At 39.9% G+C, this 15,579-nt stretch overlaps 1 protein-coding gene across 6 annotated transcripts in view; it reads left to right on the plus strand.

The window, feature by feature from the left end:
• Nr2c2 (nuclear receptor subfamily 2, group C, member 2) overlaps positions 1–15,579 on the plus strand; it is a 56,593-nt gene that overhangs the window by 7,777 nt on the left and 33,237 nt on the right. For 3 of the 6 annotated variants that reach the window (XM_039108269.2, XM_039108266.2, XM_039108273.1), the window contains one exon: positions 4,406–4,489. The exons of the other annotated variants lie outside the window; for them this stretch is intronic. Coding sequence is in view for 1 of the 3 variants with exons in the window: in XM_039108266.2 (XP_038964194.1) it covers positions 4,430–4,489 (60 nt within the window). In the remaining 2 variants the exon portion in view is untranslated. Of the gene's footprint in view, positions 1–4,405; positions 4,490–15,579 lie in introns of those variants that run through there. 6 annotated transcript variants of the gene reach the window in all.

Raw genomic sequence — 15,579 nt, forward strand, 5'->3', positions numbered from 1 at the left:
CAACAAATAGTAACTACAACATACTATGAGTTCCAGGTTCAATATAAACATTTTGCATCTAGTTTTGACAGTCTGACATGGTTACCATTAGAGAGATCAGCTTAGTGCCAAAGCCTCACAACAGGGAGACTTGGTCAGGGCAGTTGATCTCTTTTATCATGTAGATCCAGGGTATCTAAATCAGGCTGTCAGGCTTGAAGGCAAGTGCTTTTACCCACAGAGGCATCTCACTAACCAACTCCTCTTTAAGTGTCATTAGCTCCCCAGAGTTACTTCTTCCTTGGAACACTTACCATAGCCATTAAATTGCATCAGGTTGGGGTTGGGGGTTTAGCTCAGTGGTAGAGCGCTTGCCTAGGAAGCGCAAGGCCCTGGGTTCGGTCCCCAGCTCCGAAAAAAAAAAACCAAAAAAAAAAAAAAAATTGCATCAGGTTCATCAAGGACAAAGGACTTCCCTTATTTTATTAATTCTCAACTTTCAGCTTATTGTCTGGTCATAGCAGTTACTTAATAAGACTTGGGCTATCTTGGACTTACCATATTTTTTACTTACAGTGCTGTGTCTTGATAACTCTTTTGGCAATTACTTGGGTTCTCGTCCATCAACATAACTCTGGGTACAATCTGAAGGTTAGCTAGACTGGATGAGTCATCTTTGGGTCTCTATAGCCAGAGTTAGCTGTGTTCTGTCCACAGTGCTTATTAATACAGCACAGCTGTTGGTTACTGTTGGTGGTGTTAAGCTTACCTCCACAAGCCAAGGCCTTTTCTTTTTGGTGCTTTTGATCAAAACCCAGGTCTTACGCATGCTAAGCAGGCTATCTTTCACTGAGTCACACATCTAGTTCTCCAGGTCCCTAAAAGCTTATTTCTGTAGTAATAGGTTTTAGTTTGGTTATTTCTAGATCTCAATTATGGAGTTAGTGACTGAGTTTTCCAGCAACCACTGTTCTGGAGCTTGTTATTTTGGGAAAGGAGATAGATGCCCTCTAATTGAAACTGATGCCCCATACTTTGTTCCAAAGGCTCTGAGCCCCATGCTTTGTTCCAAAGGCTCTGACCACCCTCTCCTGTATGCCTTTTGTGATTGTGGGATGTCCTGTGGTTGTATGGTGTTGAGAGAGTCTTGCCCACATTATCTTTATTTCAGGAGCACCTAGTTAAAGGAAGCCCTGCTTCCTGACATTTCCTGAGTGTTTTTTGTTTTGTTTTGTTTTGTTTTACTTTTTACATTGTGATGTCCTGAAAAAAGCAGCTTCCCTTTTTTTCTTCCTCTCTTTTTCTTTTTCCTTTTCCTTTCCTTTTTTTTTTTTTTTTTTTTAAACACAAGAGTAGGATTTGGTTTACAACACCCCATTTCTACCATGGTTAAATGCAGTTTTGAAATGCCCTCTAACTTACCTGCTCTGGTTGGATGAAAGTCTTTCTGTTGGAATCAAGGTTGTCTGCAGTTTCTCTGTTTGTTCTTACTTTGACTGTCTCTGCTTGTTCTCTTAGAAGGCAAACATTCCTCCTTTTGTTTTTTATTTAGCAGTTGATGGCTGAAGCTGCTTGGGAGGTAGAAAACCAACATTGACATCAAGAATTCCAGGAATTCAAGAGATGGTTCAGGAAGTGGGCAAGGCCTATAAAGCTGTGACAGTGAAGTAATGGTGGTAGCAAAAGAAAGGTAAATAGCCAGTGGTGGAATAGAGAACCTGCCATTATAGCTACATGCAGAAGGAAACCTGAGTTATGATGGCAGAGATGACAATTACAGATTAGGTGGTTCAGTTCATGTTGCCTGACTCATCACACTCTAAAACCTAATAGGCACATGGATTAAGAGCTTAAAAAGTGAATGATAACATTATTTAGCATTTATATAATAAAATACATACCAAGGTATTTTTAACCCTAGGGTAGGCAAAATGCAGGCTGCCAAAGCTGGCAGATGACTTGGGGTAGGTGCTTACAAGCCCAGTGGTGAGTTCAGGCTTTAGAACCCTTGTAAAGGCAGAAAGAATCAATTGCAAATTGCCCTCTTCACATGTACACCACTACATACACATGCACCCCCACTGTATGCTAATAAATAAAAAGGTAATACAAACTTCCAAAATATTGATCCATTCAGCATTAATATCATACTGCTATTCATCAAGACATGTTAAAGAATGGGCAAACACATTTACAAATGTATACACTTACCCAGTCAAATATCCAGAATGCTTAGCTTTTTAAAGCTTAACAGGTGTACTATTTCCTGACATAATATGTATGTGTATGTGTGTGTGTATATATATATATAACATATATATATATTAGAATTATTTTGAGACTCATAACTATCTTAAGTTGATGGTCTCTGCAGATTTAAAGTGATTCAGGGTAGGGGTACAGTTCGGTGATAGAGTGCTTTCCTAGCAGGTTTAAAGCTGTGAATTTAACAATATAAAACAAAAACAAAAAGAAGCCCATAAAGTGGACCATTGCAATAAGTTTTCTGAGTTACTAAACTTGGAATTCAATGATCTATGGGGTCTTTTCAGGAAACCCCATAAAAAGATAGGTCTTTTAAAAGAATGTTCTAATATTTCTATATATTCAGTAATAATTCTCTACCAGTGTTTCAGTGTATTTAGAGTCACTTTTACTTAAACCACAGTTAGCAGCAGAAACACTGTTTATGTTTCAGAATTATAAAATGATTAGTTGTGGCTGTCTGGATTTAATTCTTGCCATTTGACCTCACACATGTAGCTGTGTGCTACAGCTTATCTGCATATCTCAAATGTTGCTTTCCCTTTTTCTCTAAGTTGGAACTAAATCATAGCAAGGACAAAAAAAAATCAAAACAAAATAGCAACAAAAAATAACAAAAAAGCCATTGTTTCCTGTTGCACTTTAAGAAACAAAAAGTTTTGCCTACTTAAAAAAAAATCAGACTGGCAATATAGCTTACTGATAGAACATGATTAGCATGTGTGATGGGCTCTAGTTTGTTCTTTAGCCCCATATTCCCTGAAAGAAAAGGCTTCAGAGTAAGAAGACTAGCCCCTGTAGCTCATGCCTGGCCATATTAAATGGAGGTGAATCACTGATGTCTGTGATCTGGTATCCTGTCCCTGTTGGTGCAGTACCTGTGCTTACAGGTTCTAGGTCTTTTTATGTTGTCAACCATAGTTTCACACTTCATTTACTACTCATCTAGGCAATGAAACAATCTAATTGGAAGTTAAAGTAATAGGAGCAGCTACCTAATAATGGGTAGAAAAATACAGATAATGGCCACAGAAAGCTTGGAGATCTGTGCCTCATAAGTAGGAATGCTATAGAAAGGTATTTTGTGAAACTATTGATTGTATAGTAGTCCAAGCAAGCAAAAGAACTAATGGTACATCTGTGTATATTACACATAGATAAACTGTACAGTAACACTGTACAGTTTTATGTGCAAATTCAAACATAATTCTGCTAGAGCTTGTTTTCCTGTTTAGCCTGAGACCTATGCAAGTAATGAATTGTCCCAAATAAACCCTGGCTTTTGAAAAGTGTCTAGGGAATGCAGAGCTGTCTTGTTTGTGACAAGAAGACATAGAGAGTCAGAAGTGACTCTAATCTAGGAGGCTCTCAGGCTTTTTGGTCTTTCAATCGTTCAGTGATCATCCTCAAATTTTGCAAATGATGGCATCAATATTTTTTTTTCTATTAGTGGAAAGCTAAGGACATGGGGACACATACACACACACACACACACACACACACACACACACACACACACGTACTCTTTTAATCTCAACATTTGGGAGGCAGAGGCATGTGTGGTTCTCTTGAGTTTGAGGCTAACCTGGTTTACATAAGTTTCAGGCCAGTTAGAGTTACACAGTGAGACCCTGTCTCAAATATATATTAATTGATAATAAATTGATTAGCATATTCTTTGTCTCTCTTTGTTGGTTATTGTTTGTCTTTCAGCCTGTAAATGAGTTGTGTAATCTGGGCATGGTTTTGCTTCTCATATTGCTACTAGTAATAAAAGTTTAGTTGATAACAATATAGCAAGCTAGTATTCTGCCCAAAGTTGACCTCACGGTTTTCTCAAATAGCCACCATTTTACTCAGTGTACTGTGACAAAAAGTTATGTAAAGATTTCACCTCTCTGAGTGGTTAAACTTGGAAGATCTGATAAGTCCCTTATTCCTCTGCATTTATATCTGCCAAGAGAAATTTCCCAATTAAAATGTTTCTATAAAAGTTGGTTAATTTTATGGCATATCTAGATTTGATGACCCTTCTGGCTTTGTTTCCTATAGAAGACATGGTCCTTGTAAGATAGTATCAAAGATGAATTCTGATGAGTGATAATTTTCCAGTAGCCTGGTTTTCCATACCTGATAGAAGTTGCTGCATTTTTCCAAACAGGTTCTCTAATGATCTTGCTTCACCATGGCTACAAATATGGAGGGGCTGGTTCAGCACAGAGTGGGGACCCAGCAGGTGGCTGAGGTGAGTGACAGGGGCTAGCACAATAGCTGGCACCCTTGCTTTTGAAAGAGTAGAAATCAGTATGCTCTGTGGTTTTCAAAACAGTCCCAAAGAAGTCAGCACATGATTCATATCCAAAGCAGGATGCTGACACTAAATAAAAATAAAAATGACAAAAGCAGCTGTTAGTAAGATTTTTCTGCATGGATAGGGTGGTTGTGTTTAGTAAGATGACTTGAAATTTTTATCTCAGCCTCAAGTCAACAAATCTGATTGTTATTGTGCAGTAATTTTAACTCTAAGGCTGTGTCTTGGTTTCTTATATACTTGTTACTGCACAATGGTAGACCAGATTGTTTAATCACTTGCTACTGTCCGCAATACAGGGGTGCTTATCACACCCAGTTAAGGAGTAACAGTAAGTGTAACAGTGTGTGCACTAGATGGCCCTTCAATGACAAGCATTTATCAGACAGACTAGGTAAGTATAGTGAGAAATTTGTGGCAGATTCTAGAGGGATTAACATGAGGAGAAACTTAGGAAAAGAGATCGAGGCATAAAACAGCTTGGTACCTGCAGGCAACATGAGGTGTAGAGGGGGTATAGTCAGGGCCAGACCTTGAAAAGTAAGTGTCATTATTCTATCATCACTAATAACATACTTGAATATTCAGTAAACCAGACCCTATGCAAGGATAACTCTGATTGGTAACCTTTCGAGGTTGGTTACTGTTACCATTTTATAGATGAGAAACCATGCCTCAAAAACCATGTTGTTAGCCAAAAGCTTATTGTAGCAGAAATGGGATTCTGACCTAGGTCTTTGCACTTTTTATAAACCTCCCTACTTTATACTACAACTATGAATTCTTCGAAGAAACGAAGATTTGCGTTTTGAATTACATTTCTGAAACAAAGACAAATTTACCAAAGAATGGATATTCAAAGAAAAGACACATGTAAATATATGTGTGTTTTGCCTGAATTTGTGTCTATGCACAATTTGTGTATAGTGCCTGCAGAAGTCAAAAGAGGTATTGGATCCCCTGGAACTAGAGTTAAACAATGGTTATGAGCTGCCATGTGAGTGCTAAGAATCGAACCCCAATCCTCTGGAAGAGCAGCCAGTGCTTTTAACCATTGAACCATTTCTCCACCCCCTAGAAATATATTTTTAAAGAAATATATTAGAACTATGAAAATGATGAGGCTTAACTGCTTGTATTGGTTTAGCTCATGACAAGAATAATTACCTTGATAATAATTGTTGTTTTTCAAGTGTTCAGTTTTATTTTCACTTAATAAGGATTTCTTGTTGAGGTTGACTTGATATGTATGCACACAGTCCTAAAAGGCCATCCTGAATTCGTTAAGAGAAGAAAATAACATTAATATCAATTTCATGTGTACATTCATGGAGTCATACATAAAAACTAGCTAAAGTTTACTCTTAGGTACGATTCCTAGCCTCATAGTCCCTCTCAGATCTGTGGAGAAAGTCTAAATCTTAACAGTCTTCATTGCTCTTTTTATCATCAGGGCTTATAACTTCATTGCATAAAACTTACCGTTTCCATGTAGGGGAATGTTTATAAATTGAGCTCTCAGCTCTGAAACAGCAGTTACTGCTAGCAAGGCATATCCTCAATGGGGAGAGAGCAGTCATCTCTCCAGTGTCAGGTTTCTGAGTCTTGGATTGTCCAAGTTTTATGAATTCATTTCTCTGCTCTCTTAGGAACTAGACATATGCATTCCCATGTCCTTGTCAAAAGTAGCAGTAGCACATACATATCACATGACTTTAGGCCAACATTACTTTAGATTTGAAGCAGCAAACATAGTAGGCTCCTGAACCAGGTCTGCTTCACCCTGTCCTTACCCCTATATCTTTTTTTTTTTCTCCATCTTTATTAAATTGGGTATTTCTTACTTACATTTCAACTGTTATTCCCTTTCCCAGTTTCCAGGTCAACATTCCCCTAGCCCCTCCCCCTCCCCTTCTATGTGGGTGTTACCCTCCCCATCCTCCCCTCATTACTGTCCTACCCCCAACAATCCCGTTCACTGGGGGTCCAGCCTTGGCAGGGCCAAGGGCTTCTTCCCCTTCCATTGGTGCCCTTACTAGGCTATTCATTGCTACCTATGAATTTGGAGCCCAGGATCAGTCCGTGTATAGTCTTTGCTTACCCCTATATCTTAATATCTTAAATTTGCTTTCTGCTTATAAAAATGTCTTTGCCCTGTTAGTTCTTGACTTATCAAGTATAGACAATGTCTTTTTTTCTTTAAGAACTTTTTCTTTGATATAAAACTATACAGTTTTGAGTCTTGTGATTCATTATGGTAACCCTCCATTATATTAGACTTTTAATTTTTTTAAATATATTTTTATGATTATGAATATTTTTATATAGATGAGTATTTTGCCTGACATGAGTTCAGATGCCTCATACCCACATATAAAAAGCAGCAGGATGTGGCAGAGAATGCCTGAATTTTAGCAACAGTGAGTTGAAGAAAGGGGGATCCTGAGGTCTTGCTGGCCAGGCAATCGAGCTGAATCCATGAGTTCTAGGTTTAGTAAGAGAGGCTATCTCAAAAAATACAAAAACTAATGTGGGTGTCTGGGAGATGGTTAAGTTTCTAAGTTACTGGGGTGGGGGGCTGTGGTAAAAATGCCCTGACAAAAGCCACTTAAGGAAGTGTGGTGGTTTTGAATGGAAAATGTCCCTATAAGCTCATGTATTTGAACTCTCGGTCCCTGGTTGATGGTGCTGTTTGGTGAGATGGCACAGTCTTGGTGGGCTTTGAGAGTTTGTGTCTTCCATTTCCTATCTACACTGTGTTTTCACTTGAAGATGTGATACCTCAGTTTCTCCTCCAGCTCTAATACCTATGCCATAATAGACTATTATGGAATCTCTCTGGAGCCATAAACCAAAATAGACTTTCTTAAGTTGCCTTTGTTCATGGTATTTGTCTTAGTTAGGGTTTCTCTTAGTGAACAAAAAGCAAGCTAGGGAAGAAAGGGTTTATTTGGCTTATACTTCAGATCATAATCTATCACTAGAGGAAGTTAGGACAGAAACTCAACCAAGCAGGGCTGGAATCTTGGGGCAGGAGCTGATCCAGAAAGCATAGAAGGGAGCTGCTTACTGGCTTGCTTCTCCTGCCTTGCTCAGCCTGCCCTTCGTACAGAACCCAGGACTACCAGCCCAGGAATGGCACCACCCACAATAGGCTGGGCCTTCTTCCATTGAACACTAATTGAGAAAATGCCTATATCTCATGGAGGCATTTCCTCAACTGAGGCTCCTTTCTCTGTGATGACTGTAGCTTGTATCAAGTTAACACACAAAACCAGCCCGTACAGTCCTTTATTCCAGTAACAACAGAAAAGTACCTAAGGAAGGAAGGGTTTATTTTGGTCCATGGTTGAAGGAGGCCGTTATAGTATGAAAGTTAAGGCAGCAAGAGCTTGAAGCACATCACAACCACAGTTAGGAAACAGACAGTGCTAGATGCTTGTGCTCAGCGTACTTTCTCTTTTTAATACAGTTCAGGATGACAGACCACAGAATAGTATCCATAGTTGGGCACATCTTCCTATTTTATTTAACCTCATTAAGATAATCTAGAGCTGGAAGATGGCTCAAAGGTGAAAGAACTTGTTTTTGGCAGAGGATTCAGGTTGGGTTTCTGCCATCCATGTGACAGTTCACAACCTTCTGCAGCATCAGTTCTGGGAGACTGAATGCCCTCCAGCTTCTTTGGGCACCAGGCATGCATGTGGTGTATAGATATATATGTGAGCAAACATTTATATACTCTAAAATAAATTAAATAAATCTGAGGAGGGGAGGGAGCTGGGCATCATGGTGTACACCTTTAACTCCAGCACTAGGGAAACAGGCAGATCTCTTATACGTTGGAGGTCAGCTTGATCCACATTGGGAGTTCCATGCCAGCCAAAGCTACATAGTGAGACTTTATCTCAAAATAAAACAAAACAGGTAGGTTCCCACAATCATCATACCTAGTGGCCCATCTCCTAGGTGGTTCTAGTTTGAAAGTTGACAATTGAGATTACCATAGTGGATCAGAGTACTTTCTGCATAAGCAGTAAGACCTAAGTTTAAATTTAAGTTTAAATTTCAAGTAGCCATGCAAAAGTTAGGCATGGCAGCCTCATACCTCTAACCTCAGCACTTTGAGGGAGGTAGATGGAAAGATTGCTGAGGCATTCTGTCACTGGCCCAGCTCTAGATCAGTGAAACCATCTCAAGGAAAAATAGGGCAACGAGTGGATACTTGCTATCCTTCTCATACTTCTGCATACAGATACATGGATGTACATCTATCTATACATACCTGTGTACATCACACACACAAAATAGGGATTGAGGGCAGTGTCTTAGTTACAGTTTCTATTGCTGTGAAGAGACACCATGACTGGGGCAACTCTTACGAAGGAAAACATTTACTTAGGACTGGCTTACAGTTTCAGAGGTTCAGTCCATTATCTTTATGGCAGGGAACATGGTGGCTTGTAGGCAGACATGGTGCTAGAGAAGGAGCTAAAAGTTCTACATCTGGGTTGCAGGCAGCAGGAAGAGAATGCCACACTGGGCGTGACTTAAGCATTTGAGTCCTCAAAGCCTACCCCCATCTAGTGACACACCTCCTCCAGTAAGGCTACATCTCCTAATAGTGCCACTCCCTATGGGCCTATAGGGGCCATTTTTATTTAAACCACAACATTTGGCTCCCTGGCCCCCATAGGTTTGTAGCCATATCGTAATGCAAAATGCAGTTAGACTAACCTCAAAAGTCCCCATAGTCTGTATGTATACACACATAGTATCAGCATTTAAAAGTCTGAGACTCAATCTCTTAACTGTAGTCTCTTATAAAAATCAAAAAGCAGATCACATACTTCCAATATATAATGGCATAGGATATACATTACCATTCCAAAAGGCAGCTTTTTGAGGAAATACTGGACCAAAGCAAGACTGTAAAGCAGCTGGGCAAACTTCAGACTCTGCATCTCCATGTCAAAGCACTCTTCAGATCTCCAATTCCTTTGAGCTATGTTTTCTGCAACACATTTCTTTTTCTTGGGCTAGTGCCACTCAATGTTAGCAACCCTTCTTAGCAGGTATTCCACGACATTGGCATATCTAACATCTTGGGGTTTTCAAGGCAATCTAGGCTTCACCCTCACAGCCTCACACAATGGCCTCTCTAGGCCTCCATACAGGACACCTCTGAAACATGACTGACTTCAGCTGCTTTCCTTAGTCTCAGAGGGAGATTCTATAATCCCTTTTTTTTATCCTTGACTCTAAAGCCAGAACCATATGGCTAAAGCTGCCAAGTTCTGCTGCTTGCTGGGGCTGGAACGTGGCCCATCTTCCAGCTTTCTGGTTTTCATGGTTTCCTTCACTGTATAAGCTTGGCTATACTGGATCACTCTCTGTGGACCAGGCTGGCCTTGAATTTTGAAATCTACCTATGTCTGCTTTCCCAGTGTTTGGGTTAAAGGTGTGAGTGCATTTTCTTAAATCCCTTTTACAAACTGGAAGTTTAGCTAGGTTGGATCTTGCCCTGAAGTCACCACTCTCTTTTATTCCATTTAACATCAGGCTTTTCTAATTTATCTCCTTGAACACAGGACTTTGCTCCATTCCTCTTCCTGGTGCCCCCTTTTCCTGCAAATTGTACGTGTTGTATTTTTCTTACCCAGCTTACTCCTATTCATTACAAATTTGCATGAGAATAAACACTAACATCTGCACTACAGAGTTGATACTAGACTGTTTTGAGATGTCCTCTGCCAAAGCAGTAAATCAACTCTTCACTCCAGCCTCACAACTCTTCAATTAATTCAGCCTCAGGAAGATTTGTTTTGGACAAAAAAAAAAAAAAAGAAAGAAAGAAAGCAGCTACATTCTTCACTAAAATATCACAAGAACAGTTTCCATCCCACGTATTATTCTTTTTCTCTGGAACCTCTTTAGCCAGGCCCCCACAGCACAAACCACCCTCAGCACCACCATCATCCATGTTTCTACTAGTTTGGCCCATTAAACAGTGCTTAAAGCATTTACTAACCCAAAGTCCAAATTCCTCCAAACAAAAGGGTGGGCAGACCTATCACAGCAATATCCCAGTCCCTGGTACCAATTTGTCTTAATGAGGTTTCCCATGAAACCCCATGATCAAAAAGCACGTTAGGGAGGAAAGGGTTTATTCAGCTTATACTTCCACAGCACTGTCTTATCATTGAAGTCAGGACAGGAACTCAAACACGACAGGATTCTGAGGCAGAAGCTGATGGAGAGGCCATGGAGGGATTCTGCTTACTGGCTTGCTCCTTATGGATTGCTCAAGCTGCTTTCTTAGAGAACCCAGGACCATCAGCTCAGGGATGGCACCACTGGATCTCATGGAGGTATTACCTCAACCGAGGCTTATTTTTCTATGATGACTCTAGATTGTGTCAAGTAGACACAAAACCAGCCAGTTTAGGAGGTGCCTTAGTTAGGGTTTTACTGCTGTGAACAGACACCATGACCGAGCCAAATCTTATAAAGGACATTTAATTGGAGCTGGCTTACAGGTTCAGAGGTTCAGTCCAGTATTATCAAGTCTGGATCATGGCAGCATCCAAGCAAGCATGGGATAGGAGGAGCTGAGAGTTCTACATCTTCATCTAAAGGCTGCTAGAATACTGGCTCCCAGGCAGCTAGGATGAGCCCACACCCACAGTGACACACCTACTCCAATAGGCCATACCTACTCCAACAGGGCCACACCTTCTACAAGTGTCACTCCCTGGGCCTCCAATATACAAACCATCACAGGAGGAAAGAAAGGAGGAGAAGCCCTTAAGGAAAACATGGGATATCAACCCTTGGTTTCTACATATGTGCACATAACAATAGTAACTTCTTTATATTGGGGCACCACTCGGTCAAGACTGATACAAAATTAATTTCTTAGGAGTACAAAATCAGGCACATATTCTGAATTTCTTCAAGAGGCAGCTTTCAAACCGTTTAAAACATTCAAAAATAGGCTGGAGAGATGGCTTAGTGGTTAAGTGCACTTGCTACTCGTACAGAGAGAAGATCTGGCTTTGGTTCCCCATGCCCTTATATTGGTTTGAAACTATAACTCCAGCTCTAAGGGATCCTCTTCTCATCTCCAAGGGTATCAGTCATACAGGTGATGTCATACACAGGCAAACCATATAAATAAAATTTAAAAATTAAAAAACAATGTAAGTCAATAACATGCTGTCAGTTAAACTTTTTTGTTACTATTTAGGAGAGCTCAAATTTTCAATAACTTAAACTATCCTACTATGTCCCAGCTCTTCCCAGGAAGGACACCTAGTTAGTTCTGAGTAATCCTAATATGTACTTGTGGGAGATTTTGACATTCACTAGAGTTGAGTTTATCAGAAATGTTGTCATGAACATTTATCAGGCACTTACAGTTGTTGTCTATAGAACGTTTTTATGAGCCTTAAGTGAGAAGACAGTTTTCTACATGTAGGTAAATATTCATACATAAAATTAAAAATTAAAAAAATCTTTTGAAAAGTGAAAGATGCAAGCTGAGGAAATTACTGTTATTAAAATACTTGCAGTGAAATCACAAGCCCTTGAGTTTGTGTATCCAATGTATGTGTAAAAAGCTGGGCATTCTCATAATGAGGAGAGATGGAGACAGGAGGATCATGGGTGCTTGCTGGCCAGACAGTCTAGGTGAATCTGGGGGCACCAGGTTCAGTCACCAGCACTGAGATTTTTGTTGTTTCTGCAGGTGGCAGTCTGAGCTCAAGACCAAATATTTTCAGTGCAAAGATTTTTTTGTAGAGTTTCCTTGTTTGCCACTGTTGCAGTCTTCAACAGAGGGCCCCTTTTAAACAATCTTAGAAAGGAAGTCTGATTGCTGTGAGCATCTTAAGAAAGGTCATCCTTAAAGGGGTGGATTTGCTCCAACCTCTATCCTGAGTCCTGTTGAGCACTGTTGTTCTGTGCCTGGTATCCAAATTCCTGAAAAGATGCCACCATATCCTCTTCTGGGTAGCTGGAATTCTATTCTGTCATCTAGCTAGGAAGATGAAACTGAGCTCTTGGACACCAAATCAGAAAGAAGTTAGTACCAATTTTTTTTTTTTAACATTTTACAGTATTTCAAGATTAGCCATAAGGCTTTACAGACCAAAGAGTCATTTGCATGCTGACTCTTACTCGTTGGAAAAACATCCTTATGGTTGAGTTCAACCAAATATTTAAATGGCAAGTCTTTTGATTTGCATTTCAAGTCCTTCCAACATGCACAGCAGCACATAGTCCATAAAGCATGCTGTTGCGTGACAACTTGTGCCTTTTCCTCTAGTAATTTTTCTCATAGACTTTTTTTTTTAAACTTTTATTTATTGGAGTGCAAAAGGCATGCTTGTGCCACAACACTCATATAGTGGTTAGAGGACAACTTGTTTTGATTCTATTCTATCATGTGGGTTTGGATAATTGACCTCAGGTCATCAGGCTTACACAGTAAGCGCTTTACCTACTGGTAATCTTGCTGACCCTGGCTGGTTGAATTTGGAAACAGGTACACACTCTTTAGTCCCGGCTACCCTAGAACTCACAGTGTAGACCATGTTGGTCTCAAAATCACAAAGATCCACCAGCCTCTACCTCAGTACTGTGATTAAAGGTGTGCACAATTACCCCAGTCTCCTGCATTCTTTTAAATTGAGAAGTCTTATCCTTACTAATTCCTTTGGCAGTTTGAGACAGAGTTTCTCTGTGTAGCCCTGCCTGTCCTGAAACTTTTTGTAGACCAGGTTGGCCTTGAACTCAGAGATCCTATTGCCTCTGCCTCCCGAGTGCTAGGATTAAAGCCATGTGTCACTATGATGAGATACATTTTTTGAGACAGGTTTCACTCTGGCAACTTTTGGCTGGAACTTACTTTATAGACCAGGTTGGCCTCTAATTCCTAGAGATCTGTCTGCTTCTACCTCCTACATGCTTAGATTCTGGCTTTTAAAAAAGTCCCTGCTCAGGGATCTTCTTGTCTTCAACTCCTCAGATGTAGGATGATAGGCTGGTGCATGGCCACTGCAACTGGCCTTTTGTGTGATGCTGTGAATTGAACTCCAATCCTAATGCTTATGTGGCAAGTACCTAATCCATTGAGCCATCTTACCAGCCACTTAACTAATTCTTAGCTCAGATTTTTTTCTCTTCTGCTTTTGTCTTACTATACTTTTATAGCTAGGATGTCTACTACAGTATTGAATCAAAGTGGTAATAGCAAGTATCCTTCTTTACCTAATTCTCATTTTAAATAGAAGGGTTTGAGGCAATTGTATGAGCTTTTATTCCTTATTAGATTAAGTACATTTTCTGTATTTCTAGTTGGAGTAAAATTGATGAACTTAGCAGATGTTGAATTTTATCAAGTCCTTTTCAGAGCCTGGTAGGATGGCCATGTATCTCCTTCTTTGAGTCAGTTAATGTGATAAGCTAGACTGACTTTGCTGTCCAATGCCACAGTTAAACTGAACTTGACACAACCTTTGTACCTACACACTTTGTTTGCATCTGTGTCCATGAATTAGATTAACTTTTTTTCTTAAGTTCTGGTGTTCATATTGCTAGCCTCATAAAGAGAAAATCAGATTTAAGATGGCCACCACCTACATTCCCTTACCTACCTCCTCTACCCCAATTATGGTTGCTATTATCTTCTGTGAGTTTATTATCTACAGCCGTAGCCCTTTACCACATAAAAGGTAAGCTTTAGTAAGACCAAAACTTTTATATTTACTGTTGTGTTCCCTGGGTCCTATACATTGGCTTGAAGTATAATGAGCACTTGAATTTTGCTTGTTGGGCTAGGCATAGTAGTCTATGTACTTCTAGCATTTAAGAACAGGTTAAGTTTGAGGCCAGCGTGATCTTAAATAGTTTCAGACCAGCCAGAGCTATGTAGTGAGACCTGTCTCAAACGGTAAGCTAGAATTTGCTAATTGGATGAATAAGTCTTTTGGTCTTTTAAAATATACATTTATTCAGTTGTACCCATAGTGTGTGTATTACTTTGTGTTTCCATAATGCTGTTTTACAAAATATTCTATCTGCAGCTTGCTATATAGACTGTAAGAACATAATTTTCATAGCTGTCTTATATTGTATAATAGAACATAGCATACCTTACCAACCCATTACCTAGTGTGGGGGATATATAGTTATTCTAACCTTTCTCTGTTATAAATTATAAAAGATAACTCTTAAAGAATATTGGGTTATGGAGGTGGATAAATGGACAGGAAGATTGAGATAAATGTTGCATAAAATGAGGCAGAGCCACAAGAGAGAGCAGGTCTAATGGCTTGAGTATCTGATGGACTGCCACTTTCCACTGAACTACAAATATCTGGCATTTTCTGCTTCTGCAGCTGGTGGTGGGCTCTTTCCCACCAGACCTTAATGAGGAGACCCTTGCTATTTCTTATATATATGGAATTTATTGGGATGACTTACAGGCTGCAGTCTAACTAACCAAACAGTGACTAGCTGTGAATGGGAAGTCCAAGAATATAGTAGTTGCTCAATGCCACAAGGCTCCGTGTGTTTCAGCTGGTCTTCTGTATAAGCTGGAATCCTGAAGTAGATTCCAGCAGATGTGCTGGCAAGTCAGTACAAGCAGGCAAAGAACAAACCCTTCCTTTTCCCACCATCTTTATTGTAGGCCTCCAGTGGAAAGTATGGCCCAGGTTAAAGGTGTGCCTCAAAATCTGTATTAAAGGCATGTGTCTTCCAGCCTCAAGATCTGGGTCATGAGTGTGCCCCCCATTTCTGGATTGTAGTTCATTCCAGATATAGTCAAGTAGACAACTGGGAGTAGCTATCACAGGTGCTTATAAAGCCAGAACCCACAAGGCCATTTCCAATTGGGAGCAAGTATATATCCTGATGTACTTCCTGCCTATGTACCTGCAACTGCACACAGGATGTGCAGTTGGCGCAACCAACCTTGTTTACATGAACAACAGCTCCGAACCTTCCAGAAAGTCATC

Source organism: Rattus norvegicus, chromosome 4 (genome assembly GCF_036323735.1).
Source record: "Rattus norvegicus strain BN/NHsdMcwi chromosome 4, GRCr8, whole genome shotgun sequence".
NCBI lineage: Eukaryota > Metazoa > Chordata > Mammalia > Rodentia > Muridae > Rattus > Rattus norvegicus.